The sequence below is a fragment of the Miniopterus natalensis genome, chromosome 1 (genome assembly GCF_054644295.1).
Source record: "Miniopterus natalensis isolate mMinNat1 chromosome 1, mMinNat1.hap1, whole genome shotgun sequence".
NCBI classification, from domain to species: domain Eukaryota; kingdom Metazoa; phylum Chordata; class Mammalia; order Chiroptera; family Miniopteridae; genus Miniopterus; species Miniopterus natalensis.
Window position 1 is genome coordinate 74,007,578 of NC_142081.1, and position 19,315 is coordinate 74,026,892.

Sequence of the window (19,315 nt, forward strand, 5' to 3'; positions counted from 1 at the left end):
TAATTAAACTCTGAATTCTAAATAATAACAATAATAACTTAAAGATGTGTTTCTCAGGGACAGGATCTCTCTTATTCAGTCCTATAGATCTCAGTTGCTCATCCTACAGACAATGTCCCATGAATGTTGCTGAAATAAACTGAATTGTCAGCTAATACTTCCAAAGATTTAAGCCGGTCTGATCTTAGTATTTAGGAAACTCTCTACCATATGAAAACCCTCTTAACACATTATAAAACAATAAAAGCAGAGGACTCTGCTGGAAGATCGACATGACTCCAGTCTGTCTAAATAGTAAATTGTGACTTCAAACTCTCAGCTCTCTCCTAAAACATTCATTCCCCACCCCTTCCCTCTCACCTGTCATGCTTCCTCACTTTGCTACCTTCAGAAAGTACTTCAAGAGAACTTGAAATAAAGTACAAAGGACCACCCCCCCCTTCCTCAACTCCACACTGACTATCTCTGCCACTTCTATGTCACAAAGCAAGGGTTCCTAGCTCTCCTGTGATGGATATTCAGCCCTCTTAATCTTGTTTCTGCCTGGATGATAATGCATCTCAAGATAGATGACAGAAGACAGATAGATGGAAATTTTCCTGTCTAGACCCACCATCCAGTAAATATTTATAGTATCCTGAATATTAGTAACTCTTAAATCCACATCTCTGAATCTACCTCTCCCTTTGCTATAACCTTTAAAAATAAAAGTGCAAGTGAGATCTCACCCTGGCTATCCCAAGCAGTCAAACTTTTCAAAGTCCTATTTTAGAGACAGAAGACTAGTGTAAATACAAAAGGAAGGGTCCCCCTTTTAAATCAGTCACCAGGGCTGATTTTCCCTTTCCAGTATTTCTCCAGGTCTGCCCTCCAACCCCCCCAGCTTTGGCTCAGGTCTCAATTAGCTCATGACGGAACTCCAGCTTTCTCTCTGCCTTAACATTTCTGGCATTCTGAAACATCCTCCACATAGCAAATCCATCTTTCAGCTGTCCTTGGTTTGATATCTCTATGTAGAAGATTACGGAGGCTTCTGGTAATTTGAGCTCCTTTTAATTTCAAGGCCTTTTCATAATTATACTTTCTCTAAATATCCTAGTCACTACCCTCAGGCCTGCTGTGTTCCACAGAAGCTTATAGCCTCTCTCCCTTTGCACTCATATGGCTCCCTCCATATAACATCCCTCTTGTTAGCTGCTGAGATTACTGGAATTCAGAATTCACTCTCCATAAAATACTCCAATTCCAAACTTCTTAAACCATACATGTTTCTCCCCATCCTAAACTCCATCAAGGGGTGTGTGTGTGTGTGTGTGTGTGTGTGTGTGTGTTAAACACCTTGCTGACTGGTCACGAGATAACTCCTGTGTGCACTTACATTAAGTAATTTTTTTTTTAAACACCTTGCTGACCAAAGTAGCTGGCCACATGGTTAAGTTCTGGCTTAAAATAACTGGTCAGCAAGGTGTTAAAATTGATCAAAAACATCTTGTCCTTATTAATTTGATGCAATTTGAATATCTGCTATAACTCCATCGCTTGCTTTAGAATTTAGGTAAGTTAAAATTCTATACAATTGCTTTAGCTTTGGGGGAAATTTTATTATACCTTGTTTATGTGATTATCTGGTATTCTTTAATTTACTGATTTGCACCCTAAGAGAGATTGTTGTAGACTACAACTTCCATTAAGGGAGGGCTTGCATTGCCTAGGAGAGTGCTCCTGTCCAGTTTTTTCAAACTACTGATGAAGAGGAGGCACCTGATATGACTTAGACAAAATATGTCATTTACATGGAAGCTGCAAAAAATTGAGAGTCGTGTGTAATATGAAATGTCACTCCATTCAATAAACAAGTTCCCCGGCTCTCACCGTTACCTTAGTCTGGGCTCCAGAACTTTTACAGCTTCCTAGATTAGTGACTTTTCCCTGCAGCTTTTCCTAATAGCCCCGCGCCGAGTGCCACAATTCACAACACTCCGGCTCAGCAAACTCTGTTCCAAAAGTTTAAAGAAAGCATTCACGATTATGCAAGTGATATTTATAAGGCAAGTACCAGCCAGTCCTCCAGGGTTGAAATTCAGCACCTTTACAGACCTGTCTCCAAGCCCCCTAAACCTTGGCTGTTTACACCAAAAGGACTGGCGCCACGGTCCCCTCTCCTTTATACTCTTCTCACCCCCTCCATGCATCATTCCTCTGGACGGCTACAGAAACCACCCGAAATTCAGAGCTGCGCTATTCCCAGGGGTGGGCAGGCTGGGTGCCCCTCCCAGGATAACGGCCCCTTTTCCAACCTGCCTTTGATGGCCGCTGTCCAAAGTTCCACAGCCGCAAACTTGGGCGCACGGACTGCAGGGGCTCCTGCGCAGCACCCCCACCTTTTAAAGGCCTGTGCCCCCACTTCTGCGCCCCCCTCTCGGTGACCCGGGGACGGAACGCAAGGGAGCCGCACCTTCCAGGCTGCGTGCTGAGAAGCCTGCTCCCACGGCCGCGCAGAGGTGGGTAGCTGTGTTCCAGCCAGTTGTTTTCACAGCTGGCCCCGTCCATCATCCTCTCCTAAAAGCTTATTTGACAGGTGAGAAATTCCTCGTCTCCAGATTATTCCAGGAACTCCTCAGCATCAGTCTGAGCTAGAGGGGGCCCCGAGTGGAGGGAGCGGCCGGCACCGTGCCCAGCGCGCCCGCCCGGGGGGACCGGCGCAGGAAGGAGGGCAGCGCCGGGAAGGTGCTGTCAGGGGGACAGCGGGGAGGCCGGGAGTCTGGGGGCAGGGAACGGGCAGGACACCTGAAAGCGTCCCGAGGGGGATGGCAGCCGGCGAAGAGGCTGCGGGCTGGAGAGAAAGCGGGACTGTAGGACGCGCAAGGGGGAGCTGGACTCCAGGGAGCGCGGCGCCTCGCAGGCGGCCGTCCAACCCCGGCGGGGTCCCCCCGCGCCAGGAGCGCCCGCGAGGCTGGCTCCGGGCCGAGCCCCCGGCCCCGGAGAGTTGGGGCGGCGGCGCGGCGGGCGGGGCCGGGTCCGCGCCTTACCTTCTGGTCGACGATGGAGCAAGCCATCTCGCGGACGTGCGCCAGGCTGTAGTCCCCGGACGAGTCCTGCAGCAGCAGCACCGGCTCGCGGCTCAGGCCGATCTGCAGATGGAACGAGATGCCCCCGACCGGCGCCGCCACGGGAGCCAGGAAGGGCGCGGGCCCCGGCCCCGACCCCGGCACCAGGGCGGCCGCCGCCGCCGCCGCCGCCGCGGCCACGGGCAGCAGCGGGCTGGGCGGCCGCAGGGCCGGCGGGGCGCTCATCGCTCGGCCGGGCGCGCCGGGGGCCGCGGGGCCGGCAGCCGAGGGCGGGCGCCCGCGGCGGAAAAGTTTGCAGGCGCGGAGCCCCGAGCTGCTTTCTCCGAGAGCCGAGGCGGAAAATAAAAACTTTCCGGAAAAGTCCCCGCGCGGGGGCAGGACGAGGGGCTGAGGCTCGGGAGGGGAGAGGGAGGAGGGAAAATGGCCGAGGCGGGAGGATCGCGCGGCCGGGAGCGCGGGCGCCGCGCGAGGGAGGCGCCGCCACCGCCGCCCGGGAGCAGCAGCAGCCGCCGCGGCGGGCTCCGGGGACCGGGCGGCAGGTCGGCGCGCCGGGCGCGGGGGGCGGGGCGGGGCGAGAGGGGCGGGCGGGGCGGGGGCGGGCCCTGCGGAGCCACCACCCGGCGGGCGCGGGAGCCGCCGGGGCCGCCGCCGCGAGGCCGCAGTGGCCGCAGTGGCCGCAGGGCGCTGGGTCGCCGCCCCGCCGCCCGCGGTTCCCGGGCCCCGACCTCCCGTGCCCCGCGGGGCGAGCGCCGCCCTTCTCTCCCCCGGGGACGCGGGTCTCCGCCAGGCGGGCGGGCGGGCGGAGGGGCCGCCGCGCTCCCCGGGTCCCGCGGACCCTGCCGCCTCCGCCAGGCCCGAGGACCACGCGCTGCTCCTAGCGAGGCGCCCCCGACGGCCCGCGGAGGCCCAGCCCTGCCTCCCCCTTGGGTCCCACCTGCGGAGCGCCGAGGGAGGAGCCGGGAGAGGGCCCCGGGCCACCCGCCCACCTCCCCGCTCCTGCTGGGGGCCCGGGGGCTTGCGGGCGGGGAGCCGGTCCGCCCAAAAGTGGTTCAGCCCGCCTCTACTTGTTCTGTCTCTGACCCACCGACACCCAAGCCCACCTTCTCCACCTTCGCTCCCAAGGCGCCAGACATACTCAAGTAGCCGGACTCAGAAGACCTGATGGGGGGGGCACTGTCTACATAAAGGCCGGAGGGGAGTCCAATGTGGCCTCTCCCTCTCCCTTCTCTGTGTCTGCAGCTCCCAGTTCAGGAGGCTCCGTTTTCTTTCCTGCTCTATCCCGAGAAAGTCGGATTCGTAGGAGTGACGCCCCCGAGCCCCGCCGGGCGCCCCCCCCACCGAGGTTGGGCACCATGCGCCCTAAGGTTAGGAAGGCTCCTTGTGGCGGTAGTTCGGGAGGGGGCGGGGAAGCGAGGCTGCCGTCCAGGCCTTGACGATGGGTGTTAATGATCTCCTCCCTAGGGCAGGCTTCGTGCCGGCGAGGGCCCCGCCTCAGAGGGACCCGCTCGGGGGCCGCCTGTCCCCGCCAAGGCATTTCTGATTTTTCATTTTGAAGTGGACCAGGCAAAGTAGGGAGCCGGTCCTGACGCCCATTTCTCTACTTCCCTTGCACAAGCACACACAGGCATCCCCAAGAAAACCATTATGTATGTTTTCTTTGGCATTCGGTTACATTTTATTTTGTTTGTTTGTATCTTGACCTCAGGTCCTGGTCCAGAACAAGGCATTGCAAGGTAGTTTTGGAGTTCATTCCCAGGGTCAGTAATGAAGCCTTGAATGCTTCCAACAACAGTGTCGTTCACTGCTCTAGAAGAGATTTGCATTTCTTCTCGCTGGATTTGACCCTGTGAGAAGGTCTACATATGTGTGCTGGTGTTTTCCCTGCTTGCTTATTCATGAAGTGGTTCTCTTCACCCATGGTAAGGTATAATTTTCCTAATGTGCCAGGTTCGGCTAAGCTAAGAGAACTGTGGAATTATTCTTGATGCAATGCCTTTCTGAATTCTCTAGAAAGTTTTTTGTTTTTTTTTTTGTTTTGTTTTTTAATGACAGAAAATGTATTTCACTTTCTTTCAAAGTTGGAATAAAGTCAGTGTTCCCACAATTTTCTACTGCCAGAAAAAAATGTTACTGGTCAGTTGGCAAGGTGCTTACAAAAGCTAGTTTGGCTTAAGGTTCAGGAGAGCTGAAGACATTCATGTTTTGTAGATATCGCAATGATGTATTAAGGCCTTCTCTGTGCCAGGCACCATACTGGCACCAAGTATGCAGCTGTGAAGATGGACAAGGTCCCTGCCATACATTAAAAAGGAAAACAATAAATAAGGTTATTTCTGATAATCATAATTGCAATGAATAAAAGTAATTAAATAGTAATGACAGTGACTTGTGGGGAGGAGGGTGGAGAAAGGGGCACTGCTTTGAAAGGGACATAGGGATGAGAAATTTTACTGAGTTAACGTTTGAGCCAAAACCTGGATGGTAGAAGAGACCCAGCCTGAAGAAGATATGAGGGAATTACACTCTAGGTTTTGGGAACAGCTGGTGCAAAGAGCCTAACACAGGAATGTACTTGCCATTTTCAAGGCACAGGAAGAAAGGGACAAATGTGTGAGATGAAGTTTGAGAGGGAGCAGAAACCAGATGACAAAGCGTCTTGAAAGCCATGGTAAAGAGTTTTTATTCTATTCTCAGAGCACTGCCGATTCATTAGAAGGTTTTAACCCTTTGCGGTCGTATTAAATTTGGACATGGGTGTCGTACTGGTCGGAATTAAGAGCTTTCAGAGAAATTATGAACTGATACGTGAATGAATAGAGTTAAGATTCGTACGGTTCCTTGCTGTGGTGGCTGAGAGCAGACAAACGACTGCAAAGGGTTAAACCAGACATGGGTAAGATTTCTTGACATTTTTAAAAGACCATTCTCTGGCTACTGTATATAAGATAAATGAGATGACTGAGGCGAAGTAGAGAGGAAGGGAAAAGATTTCTGCTTTGACCGTGTTGAGTTTGAGATGCCACTAGCCATTCAGCCTAGACATAACAACTAGAATTTAAGAGAGCCCAAAATTTAGGAAAGAGGGGAGGACCCAAAATACATTAGAATGGAAATTATCAGTGTGGAGATGTTTCAAAGTGAGATCAGATGAGATATCTAGAGAAAGGGGGCTTAAGGCACTCATCAGTTATATGAGACTTACAGGAACTTTCATGCTCTACTTAGGAAGAAAATAAATGTAAATAACTACTTCTTAAACTCTGATTCTTCTATAGTATGAAAGATTCTTGTCGGGTGTTAGAAATAATTAAGAAGGAAATAGGGGTGAGAGAATTCTAAAGAAGCCCTGGAGAATTAAAATTATTTTTAAGAAGCTAATAAGCCAGCGAAGCAAGGTGGAAAACTATCTCAGAACGAATGGAGCTCCCCATAACAAGCGGAAAATTCCCACGGAATTGGTTATTGCCATTTCTATAGTAGACACCTGAGATTTGACAGTTTGCCAACTGCTAATCCACTTTTGCTGAACGAGCACCAGATAATAACCTGAAAGAAGCCTGGTTTGTATCTCTGGTGACTTTCAAATGATAGAAAACTTGAAGGATTGGAGAGAATTCAGTGGTTTTAATCCCTCTGGATGTTTGAACTTTGGAAAAGAAGAAGAGAATTTAGAAAGGGAATAGCTGCTTATATGTTCATAAAACAGTAGTTCATGTTTTGAATCATGGCAACGTTACTGAAATAATGGGCTCTGGCAGTGGCTGGGAATAATACCACCTTAGAAAGAAGGTTCCGTGTTCAGTGCCCTAATTAAGACCCCCTGAAAACTGATGTGGGTATGTAGAAGTATGTGGAGGTACTTAAACAGTTTAAAAAGATGAATGATAACCCTGTTGGATGTTCTTCAAAAGAGGGTTGGATGTTGAAATAATTTTGGAAATAACTGCCTAAACTTTATTTTTCTTGTGTGGCTTATAAATTAGCATGTATAGTTACTGAGAAGTTCTTTACAAAAGTTTTATTTCTTTTAACCCACTACTTTCCAGACATTTTTTACCTCAAAACCCCACACATTTTTTGTTGTTTTTTGTCATGTAGCTTTTCTTGAACTTTCCCATAGCTAGTGTTCCACAGAACACGCTTTGGGAAGTGGAGTACTACATGACAAATGTAAAGCAATTTAGGTTAAAGCTGAAGGCAAAGAACATTGCTCAGATCATTAAAAGCAGATACTTTGAGGAAGAGCATGGGTGGCAAAACAGATGCATAATATTGGGAGTGTCCCGCAGTTCACAGTTAATAATCAGAATGAGAATTGAGAATAGCTTCATTTGAATGGGAGTCAGTCTCGAAGCACTTTATGCTTTGTCCAGATGAAATGGATAGCAGGAAAAAAAGTGAATAGAAAACATATATAATATATGGCTGCAAGGATCATATCCTCTGGTACAACCATTTTAGGAAACTGAGAAATTATATACCAATGTAGAAATCAGAAATTTTAGGGAGAAAGTATGGTCCCGGGATGTATTTCTTTTTATAAGACTGAGCAGTGGAAGTTTTAAGCATGAGGCTAAAGATGATGGATGGGTGGGTGGATGATAGGTGACTAATGTATATGATCAACATTTTATATTGTTGGTTTGCTTCAGCGTGTTCATAAACAATCATCTGTAAGACCAGGTTAAATAATGATAATGTCAGCAAAAAGGCAAAACAGAAAAATAAGCTCCTAATAGAGACATCAACCTATAGACATCAGCCAAAATCTTCTGCTAAACCTTGAGCATGTGACCAAATGCTATATTATTTTGCTGGTAATTTCCTGGAAAACAAAAAAGAAAATAAGTGAACTTGAGAAGTTAATTTTCACCAAAAGAAAAATGTATTCTTTAAAAAAAGCAGATTTCAAAAAGTCAGAGGCAACGTAGGTATGATCCTAGAGTCAGAGACCCCCAAAAGGACAGGAGACACTTAAATACAGGCTTTCAAATATAAAATCACAAACACTCCAGGTGAGGAATAAATTCAGACAGCAATGTGACTACATTTTAAGTTCTGGGTAAGTACAGATCTGCAAAGAGAATGAACAAAAAAAGTCCTAAGCTAAACAAGCAAGAGTAAATAAAAATCAAGGTTATTTTAAGCTGAAAATAACATGTACTAGCTGTATGTAAGAGTGCTAAGTTTTTTAACACCCTCCCCCTAAATAACTAATTTATAGGCAAAATTTTAATTTTTACTTATGCAAGGCTAAACATTTTAATGTGTTCATTTATCACTACTTGTGTGTCTTCTTTTTTAAATATTAGGGTATTAGAAGTTACTTATATGTGTATATATTGAATATTCCTTTTCTGCTTATTAATGAATAAGAGAATGTGATACATAAAGAATGTTACTCCTTTGTTACATATAAAAGGAAAATTCTTTTTGTCATTTATCTTTTAATTTTTTATGTGATGATAGCTTTCAAGCTTCTTTAGAAATGTCTTTTTCGTGCCTTTGTTTATATTGCCTGGAAAGGTAGTCCCTATTCTGAGATCAGAAAATATCCATCTATAGTTTTTCTTTTCCATTATTACTCTTACTATTATTTTGTTTCTTAAGAACTTACATCAGTCTGGGTACATCTATTGATTTCTACACCGATTTCTTTTCTAAAAATTCAATTGTCTCAGCTATTGGAGGACATACTCATTTGCTTTCATATCCATCAGTGGGCTAGAAGAAAGAGATCCAGCTTCCAGTGTTTAGCTTGGAGTTTTAAAAAGTATTCTTTAGCCAATATATTTCTTACTTTTAAAGTCACAAATAAGTTTTAAATATTTTGTCTAAAATGTTGAAGCTTTTACTTTTCGCACACATGCAAAATCTCTACATTTATATTACTTACTTTATGCCATGTTCTTTTAGTTAGACTTAACTCCCTTAAACATCATTTCTTCCTGGGCAGTAACAACTTCGATTCTGCTGTCCTAATAAGAACTAAAATCTACAGGCTCCAAGGTATAAATTTGTTCGGGTCCCTTGTAGAAAATGGAATGAAACACTTTTTCTTTGGACTTCAATATACTCAGAAGGCTATTGCTTAGAGTTGCCAACTCTATTTGTGCACATTGGCTTTTAGTAAATCCAACATTCAAATTCAAAAACCATTAAAAGCACATTTATTATTTTTTAGAAGACGCAATTCTAGTAATCCTATACTTAAGGCCCATTGGTTCCATGGATAAAAACTTTTCCTCCATTCTTGTTGTATCTTTTTTTTTTTAATCCTCACCTGAGGATATATTTTTTTATTGATTTTAGAGAGGAAAGGAAGGGAGAGGGAGAGGGAGAGGGAGAGAGAGAGAGAGAGAGAGAGAGAGAAACATTGATCAATTGTCTCCTGTATGTATACCAATAGATCAAACCCACAACTTTTTGGTGTATGGGACGATGCGCCTACCAACTTATCCACGCAGCTAGGGCTTATTGGATCTTATTTGTTTTGTTGTTGTTTTATTTTTTTTTTGATCGCTTTTCAGAGAGAGTGGAAGGGGGAGAGAGAGAGAGAAACATTGATGTGAGAGACACACATCAATTGGTTGCCTCCCTCACGTGCCCCAACCAGGGCTGGGTATTGAGCCTGCAACCCAGGTACGTGCCCTTGGCTGGAAGCAAACCAGGACCCCTCTGTCCACAGGCCAACACTCTAACCACTGAGCCAGACCATCTAAGGCGGGTCTTATTTGTTTCAATAACCAAATATTTTTCAACTCCAAATATCAAATACTTCCCATTAGTTGATAATATTCAATAACCTAATTTTTTCTCTTTACTACATGTCATTTTGTCAGACTTTACATTCTTTTATTCAGTACATTTTATAAAGCACTGAATAAATTTTGAAAAATTAGGAACAAAGTATAAAGGAGATACAATTAATCCAAAGTTACTTTTTGGGTTCCTTCCTGGAAAAAAATATTTTTGAGCTGAAATTTCTTGCCTGGTTTCTGATGCTTGATTTGGAAAATGAACTTTTTAAGGGAAAGAATCTGGCAGATTTATTTCCTCATGACATAACCAGGAAAAATAGCTTTAACAGTTTAAGAAAAAATAATTTGCTTTTCTTGGCTTAGAAAAATTTTAAATGGCATTATTTCTAAAATTCACTTATTACTATAAAATCCATATTCCACTAGGATGAAAGGCTTACTAATTACAATGAGGTCATTTATATGGTATTAAAGCCATATTTTATCTAGTTATCATACTGAATTTTTTAAATAATTCTTATCCTCATATATACAATTGTAAAAAAATCATAGTGTTGCAACCACAGTAAATCTTCTTCCCCATACTTTATTATTTTCAAATTGAATTACTTACATATTTGATCACATGCATTCAAATTAAAAATCTTTACCTCATATAGCTTTAAGTAGAATATTTACTTCTTGCATTAAACATTAATTGTATATTTATTTTAAATGTATAAGTTCTTATATTTATAAGATATGCATACTTTATATGAATATATTGTATTTTGTTCAACCAGTTAGTCATCCAGATCATCTAGCAAAAACGAAATCCTCTTAAACTGAAAAGAGAAAAAAAAATCATTAAATTCAAGGCTTGTTTCAGAATGTATTCAAGAAAAAAAATGATGTACTTACTCTTATAGATGAAAGAAAGACATTCTAGAGTACCTTAGCCTTTGCCCTTTGCTGTTCTGGTTGAATGTCAAAGTCAACAAGTGTAGATAATGGGATTTGAATACTTGTTAGTTTGTCCATGCAACAAACAGCATTCCTGTCACTGCCCAGCACATGCTTGTCCTCGGTACTTTATTTCATTACATGCTCATCTGCATCTAGCCTTGCGAGTTGAACTTTAGGAAGAACTTGCCCAGCCCAGCCAGTGTGGCTGGGTTGGCTGAGCGTCGTCCTGTGCAACGAAAGGTTGTGGGTTCATGGAAGGCAACCAATGTTTCTCTCTTACGTTAATGTCTCTCTCTCTCTCTCTCAGAGGAGGGTTTAAAAAAGAGAGAGAGAAAAAGGATTTCGTTATTGAAATAGGTATTATCTACTTTGGAAAATAAAACTATTAAGTCACCAATGAGAAATATTAATTTTAACCTTTATCTCCCTTACCAAACATATTCTTTGTTTTTATTTATTTTTATTTATTTATTTTAAAAATATTTTTATTGGTTTCACAGGGAGAGGAAGGGAGAGGGAGAGAGAGATAGAAACATCAATGATGAGAGAATCATTGATCGGCTGCCTCCTGCAAGCAACCCGGGCATGTGCCCTGACTGGGAATCAAACCTCAATCTCCTGGATCCTAGGTCAACGCTCAACCACTGAGCCATGCTGGCTGAGCATGTTTTTATGTAAAAATTAAATAATTCATAATTAAATGATAAATACATTTAGGTAGTTTTATGATTTATCACCTGTGTCCTTTTCAAAAAACAGTAAAACCATTTTAAAAAATAGTAATTTGTTATCAAAATAAATAGGAAGCGAAAATCTCTGGATGATTTATGCTGTAATAATTAGGTCTAAAATTCCTCGCAGACAAAACAAATGAAGGAAAACAATGTGTTTTCTAATTTTTATTGTCTGATTTTAAGCAAAAAATTTGGATGATAGTACCACAGGTGGCCATATTACAAAAGACAGAAAAATATTTGATTTAGCCTCTGAGCTCCCCAAGAGCAAGACTCTTGTTTTACTCACCTTTCTATCCCTTTGTACTGGAACATAACAAATACTCACTAACATACTTTCAGAATCAAACTCTTCAATTACAGTTTGAATATTAAAAATTTGCAAGTTTTTTTCAGGATGATAGTCTTTTTTTTAAAAAAAAAAAATGTTTCTATTGATTTCAGAGGAAGGGAGAGAGAGAAGTAGAACATTGATGGGCTGCCTTCTGAGCGCCCCCTACTGGGGATCGCGCCTGCAACCAGGCCTGTGCCCTGACTGGGAATGGAACTGGTGACCTCCTTGTGCAAGGGAAGACCTCAGTCACCAGAGTCACCCAAGCAGGGCCAGGATAATTGTCTTTTATATTCACTCTATTCTAAAGCTCAAGTCACAGAAAACAACTCTAAAACAGACAGAAATTTCCCTGCGGGATTCAGTTAATGAAGTTCAAATAAATTATATTCTTGTGATCTAGTCTGGCTCAGATTGACATAGTCAGGTCTCCTGTCCAGATATGCATATAGCAATTTCTTAAGGCTATTACTCTAGTACCTATCATATACTATTGATTTTATTTACATCCTATACCTGTGGGAGCCATTTTGTAATCATCTCCACATACTGCTCCTCAAATGTCTTCAAAACCAATTATTATATCTGACATGGAATAGGTGCTGATTCTTGGTAATAGTTCAAAATTGTTTACTGAATGACTTGAGCTTAAAATGCCTCCAAAAAATTTATCACATAGTCTAATGGCTTCCCTTTCCAAAAAATCAACTATTTCGGCTGTGTATCTATTTTAGAATAACATTTATTGATTTTTCAGATTATAAAAGTAATACATGTCATTTTAGAAAATTTGGAAAAAACAAATACCTAAATAAACAACTATAATCTCTAACTCAGAGTTAATACTAACCTCTTTTATTTAATTTTTTGTGAGTGTGTGCTGAATCATAACAAAACTATTTTTGAAAATATTATTTAAAAACTTATACCAACACATTTTTTCCAAATTCATCAAATATTCTTTGGAAACATTATTTGGGAATGCTACAGAGTATTTGTTTTTTTAAATATATCTTTATTGATTTCAGAGAGAGGAGGGAGAGGGAGAGAGAGAGATAGAAACATCAATGAGAGAGTCATTGATTGGCTGCCTCCTGCATGCCCTCAACTGGGGATCGAGCCCCAAACCCGTTCTAGAATGTTTTTTGACTCAATGATTGAACATTTACTTTATTTCAATTTTTGCTAGCAAAGTTTTTTAATGTGAATAGTAGCACTATTACTTGGGCAGAAAATATATTCATACATTGAAATAAAGATTTATAAACTCAGTTGCAGGAAAAATGTAAATAAGACTAATACCTGTGTGAACAATTAAGTCTGCCAACAAGAATTTTATCCAGAGTCTTTTAAAACAGAATCATTTAAAGATGCAAAAAATTTCAAAGAATTTGTAATGGTGAAATACATTAAGCTAAATAAAAATCTTAAAAAACAAACTTTTTTTTTTTTAATTAGCAAGACATTTTGTAGTTTTTAAATGGAATATTCAAATCAAATTTGACACCCCAGGAGAACATCAGTTCTTCTGTTAGAAATTAAACAGCTTTTTTTTTTTTTTTTTCTATATTTGGAAACTAAATGATAGAATATATATATGTATATTTATTTACACATATAAAACTGTATATTATTATGAAAGAAATTAACTTCATGAAGTATCACTGATGAGTGAAAATGAGAAGTATTTGCTTTGCAGGGGGGAAGGTGGAAGAGGGCATAGAGGGGATAAATGGTGATGGAAAAAATAAAATAAATTAAAAATGAGTGAATAAAATAAACACCTATATTACAGGGGGAAAAAAATATTTGCTTTGCTACATTCCAACAACACTTTCTGTTAACTGGCTAGAAATATAAGTGCCAGTCTAATTTTCCTAATGCTGAAGTACAATACTTTAAAAAATTATAATCACATTGCTTAAAAGCAGATGGAATAAAAGATGTTAAAAATTAATTTTTAAAACCTAGTAAAACTGTGTTAAAAGAAAATTTTGTATTTTAACAAACCAATCCTGGTCTCTCAATTTACAATGTCATAGATTATTGAATAATGATACAAGGATGAAATAATCTAGTTTTGGGTTAAAAAACAATTAAGTAATATTATTCTACTTGTGCTGTAAAATTTGCTTGATTCACCCCCAAATTATGTCATTGTAGTATCTCTAACTGGCCCATGTTTTTAGGTACTGTTAAACTGACTACCTGTGAAGAATTTTGCCTTGAAACAACCCGGGGAAGGCTACTTTCTTTTGAACAAATATCACACACACGCACGCACGCACGCACGCACGCACGCACACACTCAGACTACACTCTACTCTACTATTTTAGCCAAACTAAAGCTGTGGTCATTATAAAATAGCCCTTCTGAGCCTACTCTCAAAATATTAACTGTAGCATCTACTTTTTAATGGTGAGTGTGTCTGTTCCTGGCTGAATTATGTCTGCCATAAAATTCACATATTGAAGCCCTAACCCCCAGTACCTCAGAATATGATTGTATTTGGAGTTAGGGCCTTTAAATTAAAAATGAGGCCCTAATCCAATTTTGTATTCTTGTAAGAAGAGGAGATTAAGACACAGAGAGAGACACTAGGGGCATGTAATTCCAGAGGACAACCGTGGGAAGGGGCAGCAAGAGAACAGCCATCTGCAAGCCAAGGAGATAGGCCCTAAGAGAAACCAACCTACTGGCACCTTGACCTTGGACTTCTTGCCTCCAGAACTGTAAGAAAATAAATTTCTGTTGCTTAAGCTCTCTGGTCTATGGTATTTTCTTACGGCAGCTCTAGCAAACTAAGAGTAACATACTGTGTTTAGGGAAGATAAATATATTTTATGTATACATATAGAACACAAAAGACAAGGATCTTTTTCCTTGAATCTCTAGGCACAGAGCACAGTAGCCTCTCTTTCCGATTTTTGACCTTTTTAATTTCACCAGAAAAGCGTGGGAGGGTGCATATTACTGAAAAATGTCAAGGGAAAATACTAAGTTACTTAATAAAGTAATGCAACCTTGAACTTAACAATTCACAGCAAATTAGAATGACTAGTAGACTTCTAAATCCAAATCAATTTTACTGTTTTGTATAAGATCAATGTATAAGATCAATCTTGATTAAGTTATTAAAGTACAAATTGGATAAAAGTTTATCCTTGAGGAAATGAATAATTTGAGGATTTGAAAAATACTTTAAATAAAATAGAAATAAGGGAGACAGTTTTCATGTGATGTTTTATATTTTTTAGAAGGGATACTAGCTGGCATTACTTGTAGAATTTTAGAGGTAGAGGTAGTATTAGAGACCATCTTACCCAATTGCTTCATTTTAGACGTGAAAAAAGGAATGCTCCAGATCACACAAGTTAGAAGAGCCAGACCAATAAATGAATCAACAAGGCATTGACTACACTAGTATTCTGCATTCTGAATTTGGCTATGCATCCCACTGGTGAAAAAAAGATCATCTACCTCCCATATATGTTTGTATATTTATTTGTAATTTATTATATTGTTATATTGATATATAACTATTGTAACATATATACAAAAATAGAAACTTAAAACGGCATTTACAGAGCTTCCAGTTCTGGATAACAAGGAGGAGATACACTTTTTATGCCTGCTGCTAAGTACAACTAAAATCCCTGAAAGTTGTATATTAAAGAAACACTGGGACTCTGAAAAGTAGAGAGAAAAAGACAGATCAACTAGAACTTTGATATTCAAAAGGTAACATGGATGTAAGTCTCTTGTGCTTTCTTTTTGCCTCATGTGTCCTGATTGGATGCTGGACAGGCATACAACCCAGGAACACCAATAGATGGAAACAAAAAAGCTCTGAGAAAAGTGTGCTTGCTCTAGCCAAAGAAGCAAGAGAGGAAAAGCCTAATAAGACAGAAAATTTTGAGACAGTAATTGTCCTATTTCAGACTCACACTATAGGAAAAACTCCAGGAACCATTCCCCACCACCATACACACACAACAACCCAGCACTCTTCCCCTGGGATGCTACCAGAGAAGTCCTAGTGGACTTTCAATCCTTCCAGGTATCAATAATCTCCTATCAGTAAAGAACGTATGATGAGATTAAAGATGGCAGTGGACTGAGTGGAAGTTACACTGACACTCTCCTGGGACCAAACTGGAGTTACAACTAAAATATTAGAAAAACCATCCTGAATAATCAACTGCAACTGAAGGAGAGCACCCTCATACCCAAGGAGGAAAAGTGGAGACCACATAGAGACTGGTAGGCAGTGCAGAGGCTCGAAAGGGCTGGCTGAGCTCCTAAAGGCAGCAGATCAGGGTCCAGAGGGATATCTCAGCTGTGGGGGGCTCCCGCTGAGGACTCTGGGGCCTAAACCCCAGGCTGAGCTTCCCAGCCAAGAGCACCAGAACTGAGAAAGGTGCCCACATAACATCCGGCTGTGAAAAGCAGCAGGGTTTCGGTCTGCCAGGGAGAGAGAGCTGGAAATGCAGGCACCCTATTAAAGAGCCAACACACAAAGTTTCGTGTGCAGCCACTCACCATGGGCTCCAGCAAATGGAGGCAGAGTGGACTGGAGCTGAGTGAGGAGAACCTAGGGTGTGGGCTCTGGAGATTGAGATCAGAAGGCACTTGTATGGATTCCTGTGCCCAGTCATTCCCCCATACTGCAGAGGACATCTTTCTCAGGCAGACAATTTGCTGCTTTTGCCTGGGGGGGATGGGGGGGACGGGAAGCAATTGCCCCACCCTGTTGGAAAACCTCTTGCCCTACTCAGAGGAGTTTCTATAGCCTGAGGCTCATTAAGAGAATCACATTAATCAGCCTACAGGCAGAGGCAGACCTCAGAGTGCTTTGAGTCTTTGCCTGATCTGCTTAGAAACCCAGGCCTTGAAAAAGCACACTTTGGTGTGCATCTTGGTCCTGTCCAACTGCACCCAGCTCCAGCAGAGGAGACCTCAAGCCAAGGATGTTGATAGCTCCAAACAGGGTACTCAGGGCCAATCACAAACTGCATCTGACATTGGCCTGCACCAGAAGCCATCTAAAAAGGCTGAGAGTCTTAGCAAACCTACCTAATACATAGAAACAAATCTAAACAGGCAGCCAAAATGGGGAGACAAAAAAAAAAAAAAAAAAAAGCCCCGAATGAAAGAATAAGAGAAGTCTCCAGAAAAAAGAGATAAATGGAAATAAGCAATCTATCAGCTCTAGAGTTCAGAATACTGATTGTAAGGATGCCCAACAGCATGAAAAAAGATATGGAAACTATGAAGGAAATTAAGAATGACATAGCAAAAATAAAGAATACATTGGAAGAAATAAACAGCATATTAGAGGAAGTTGAGGATCAGATCAGCAAATTAGAAGACAGGGTAGAAAAAAATCAATCAAAGATCCAAAAAGAAAAAACAATTAAAAAACAGGAGGACAGTTTAAGGGAGCTGTGGGACAACATGAAATGTAACAATATTTGCATTATAAGAGTGCCAGAAAAGGTTGAAAGTAAGCAAGGTTTAGAGAACCTTTTGGAGAAATAATGGCAGAAAACTTCCTTAACCTGGTCAAGGAAAAAGTCACATAACTTCAGGAAGCACAGAAAGTCCCAAGCAAGAAGATTCCAAAGAGGCCCACTCCCAGATGCATCATGATTAAAATGCCAAAAATTCAAGACAAAGAATATTAAAGGCAGCAAGAGAATAGCAATCTGTTACCTACAGAGGAGCCTCCATAAGGCTGTCAGCTGACTTCTCATCAGAAGCTCTACAGTCAGAAGGGAATGGCATGAAGCATTCAAAGTAATGCAAAACAAGGATCTGAAAACAAGACTACTGTATCCAACTAGACTATCCTTCAAGATAGATGGTGAAATAAAGAGCTTCTCAGACAAAAAAAGGCTAAAGGAGTTTATCACCACTAAACTAGCATTGCAGGAAATGTTAAAGGGACTGCTGTAATTAAAAGTAGAAATAGAGAGAAAGAGAAACATAGGCATAAAGAATTAAAATGGCAATATGTAAGTATCTATCAATAATAATCTTAAATGTAAATGGATTAAATGCTCTAATAAAGAGACATAAGGTGGTTGAATGGATAAGAAAACATGGCTCAAATATATGCTGTCTACAAGAGGCCCACCTCAAAACAAAAGACTCACACAGGATGTAAGTGAAGGGATGGAAAAAAATTTTCCACACAAATAGAAATGGAAAAAAAAAAAAGCTGGAGTAGCAATACTCGTATCAGACAAAATAGACCTCAAAATGTAGACCATAATGAGAGACAAAAAAGGTCACTACGTAATACTAAAGGGATTGATTTAACAAGAGAATATATGACTCAATATAGGAACACCTAAATTTATAAAAAAACTTCTAGATGTCTTTAAGAGAGAGATCGACAACAAGACAGTCATACTAGAGAACTTTAACACCCCACTGATTTCGGTGGATAGGTCTTCCAGACAAAAAATCAACAAGGAAACAGTAACCCTAAGTAACACCCTAGATGGATTTAATTAACGCTTACAGAACATTCCACCCCAAAGCTGCAGAATATACATTCTTCTCAAGTGCACATCATGGAATACACCATGGAATACTATGCAGCTATAAAAAAGAAGGATCTCTTACCCTTTGAGGCAGCTAGGATAGACCCAGAGAGTATAATGCTAAGACAAATAATCTAATCAGAGAAAGACAAATATCACATGATCTCACTTATATGTGGAATCTAATGAACAAAATAAACTGATGAACAAAATAGATCCAGAGACATAGAAGCATGGAGCAGACTGACAAATCACCGAGGGATGGGGTGAGGTGGTGGGGACAGGAAGAGATTAACCAAAGAACTTATATGCATATATGCATAACCCATGGGCACAGAATATAGTCCAGTGAAGGTCTGGGAGGGGGAGTGGTGGGCTTCAGGGTGGAGGAAGTCAATAGGGGGAAAAATGGGACATCTGTAATACTTTCAATAATAAAGATACATTTAAAAAATAGACACAAATTTCTGATATCAGGAATAAAGCAGGGGATATCATTGCAAATGATGCAGACATAAAATAAGTGAATAATATAGAGAACTCTACACACATAAATTTGATACGGTAGATGAAATGTAGCCATTTCTCAAAAAGCATAAATATCACAACTCCCTCAAAATAAATAGGTAAGTGAATCAACCTTTAAATTAAAAAAATTAAATCCATAATTTAAAAAGTTCTTAGACATGAGGCTAAAAGCAAGTTTGTCTCAGTCAGTCCAAGCTGCTATAACAGAATACCATAGACTGGGTGGTCTAAGCAATAGAGATTTATTTCTCACAGTTCTGGAGACTGGGAAATCCATGATCAGGGTACAAACAAGTATGGTTGTGTCTAGTTTGAAGATGGTTGTCTGCTCCTTTTATCCTCACATGAAGGAGACCAAAGAGAGAAAAAATAGCTCTGTTGTTTTTCTTCTTATAA

General features: G+C 41.2%; 1 protein-coding gene across 3 annotated transcripts in view; it reads right to left on the minus strand.

Annotated features, from left to right (window-relative positions):
* The window catches only part of PRKD1 (protein kinase D1), a 298,239-nt gene extending 294,946 nt beyond the window's left edge, over nucleotides 1–3,293 (minus strand). For 2 of the 3 annotated variants that reach the window (XM_087823242.1, XM_087823237.1), the window contains exon 1: nucleotides 3,030–3,293. In XM_087823242.1, the coding sequence (XP_087679368.1) occupies nucleotides 3,030–3,293 (264 nt within the window). Of the gene's footprint in view, nucleotides 1–2,455; nucleotides 2,567–3,029 lie in introns of all 3 variants that reach the window. The other variant, XM_087823247.1, reaches the window with a different exon arrangement.
* Nucleotides 3,294–19,315: the final 16,022 nt, after the last annotated feature.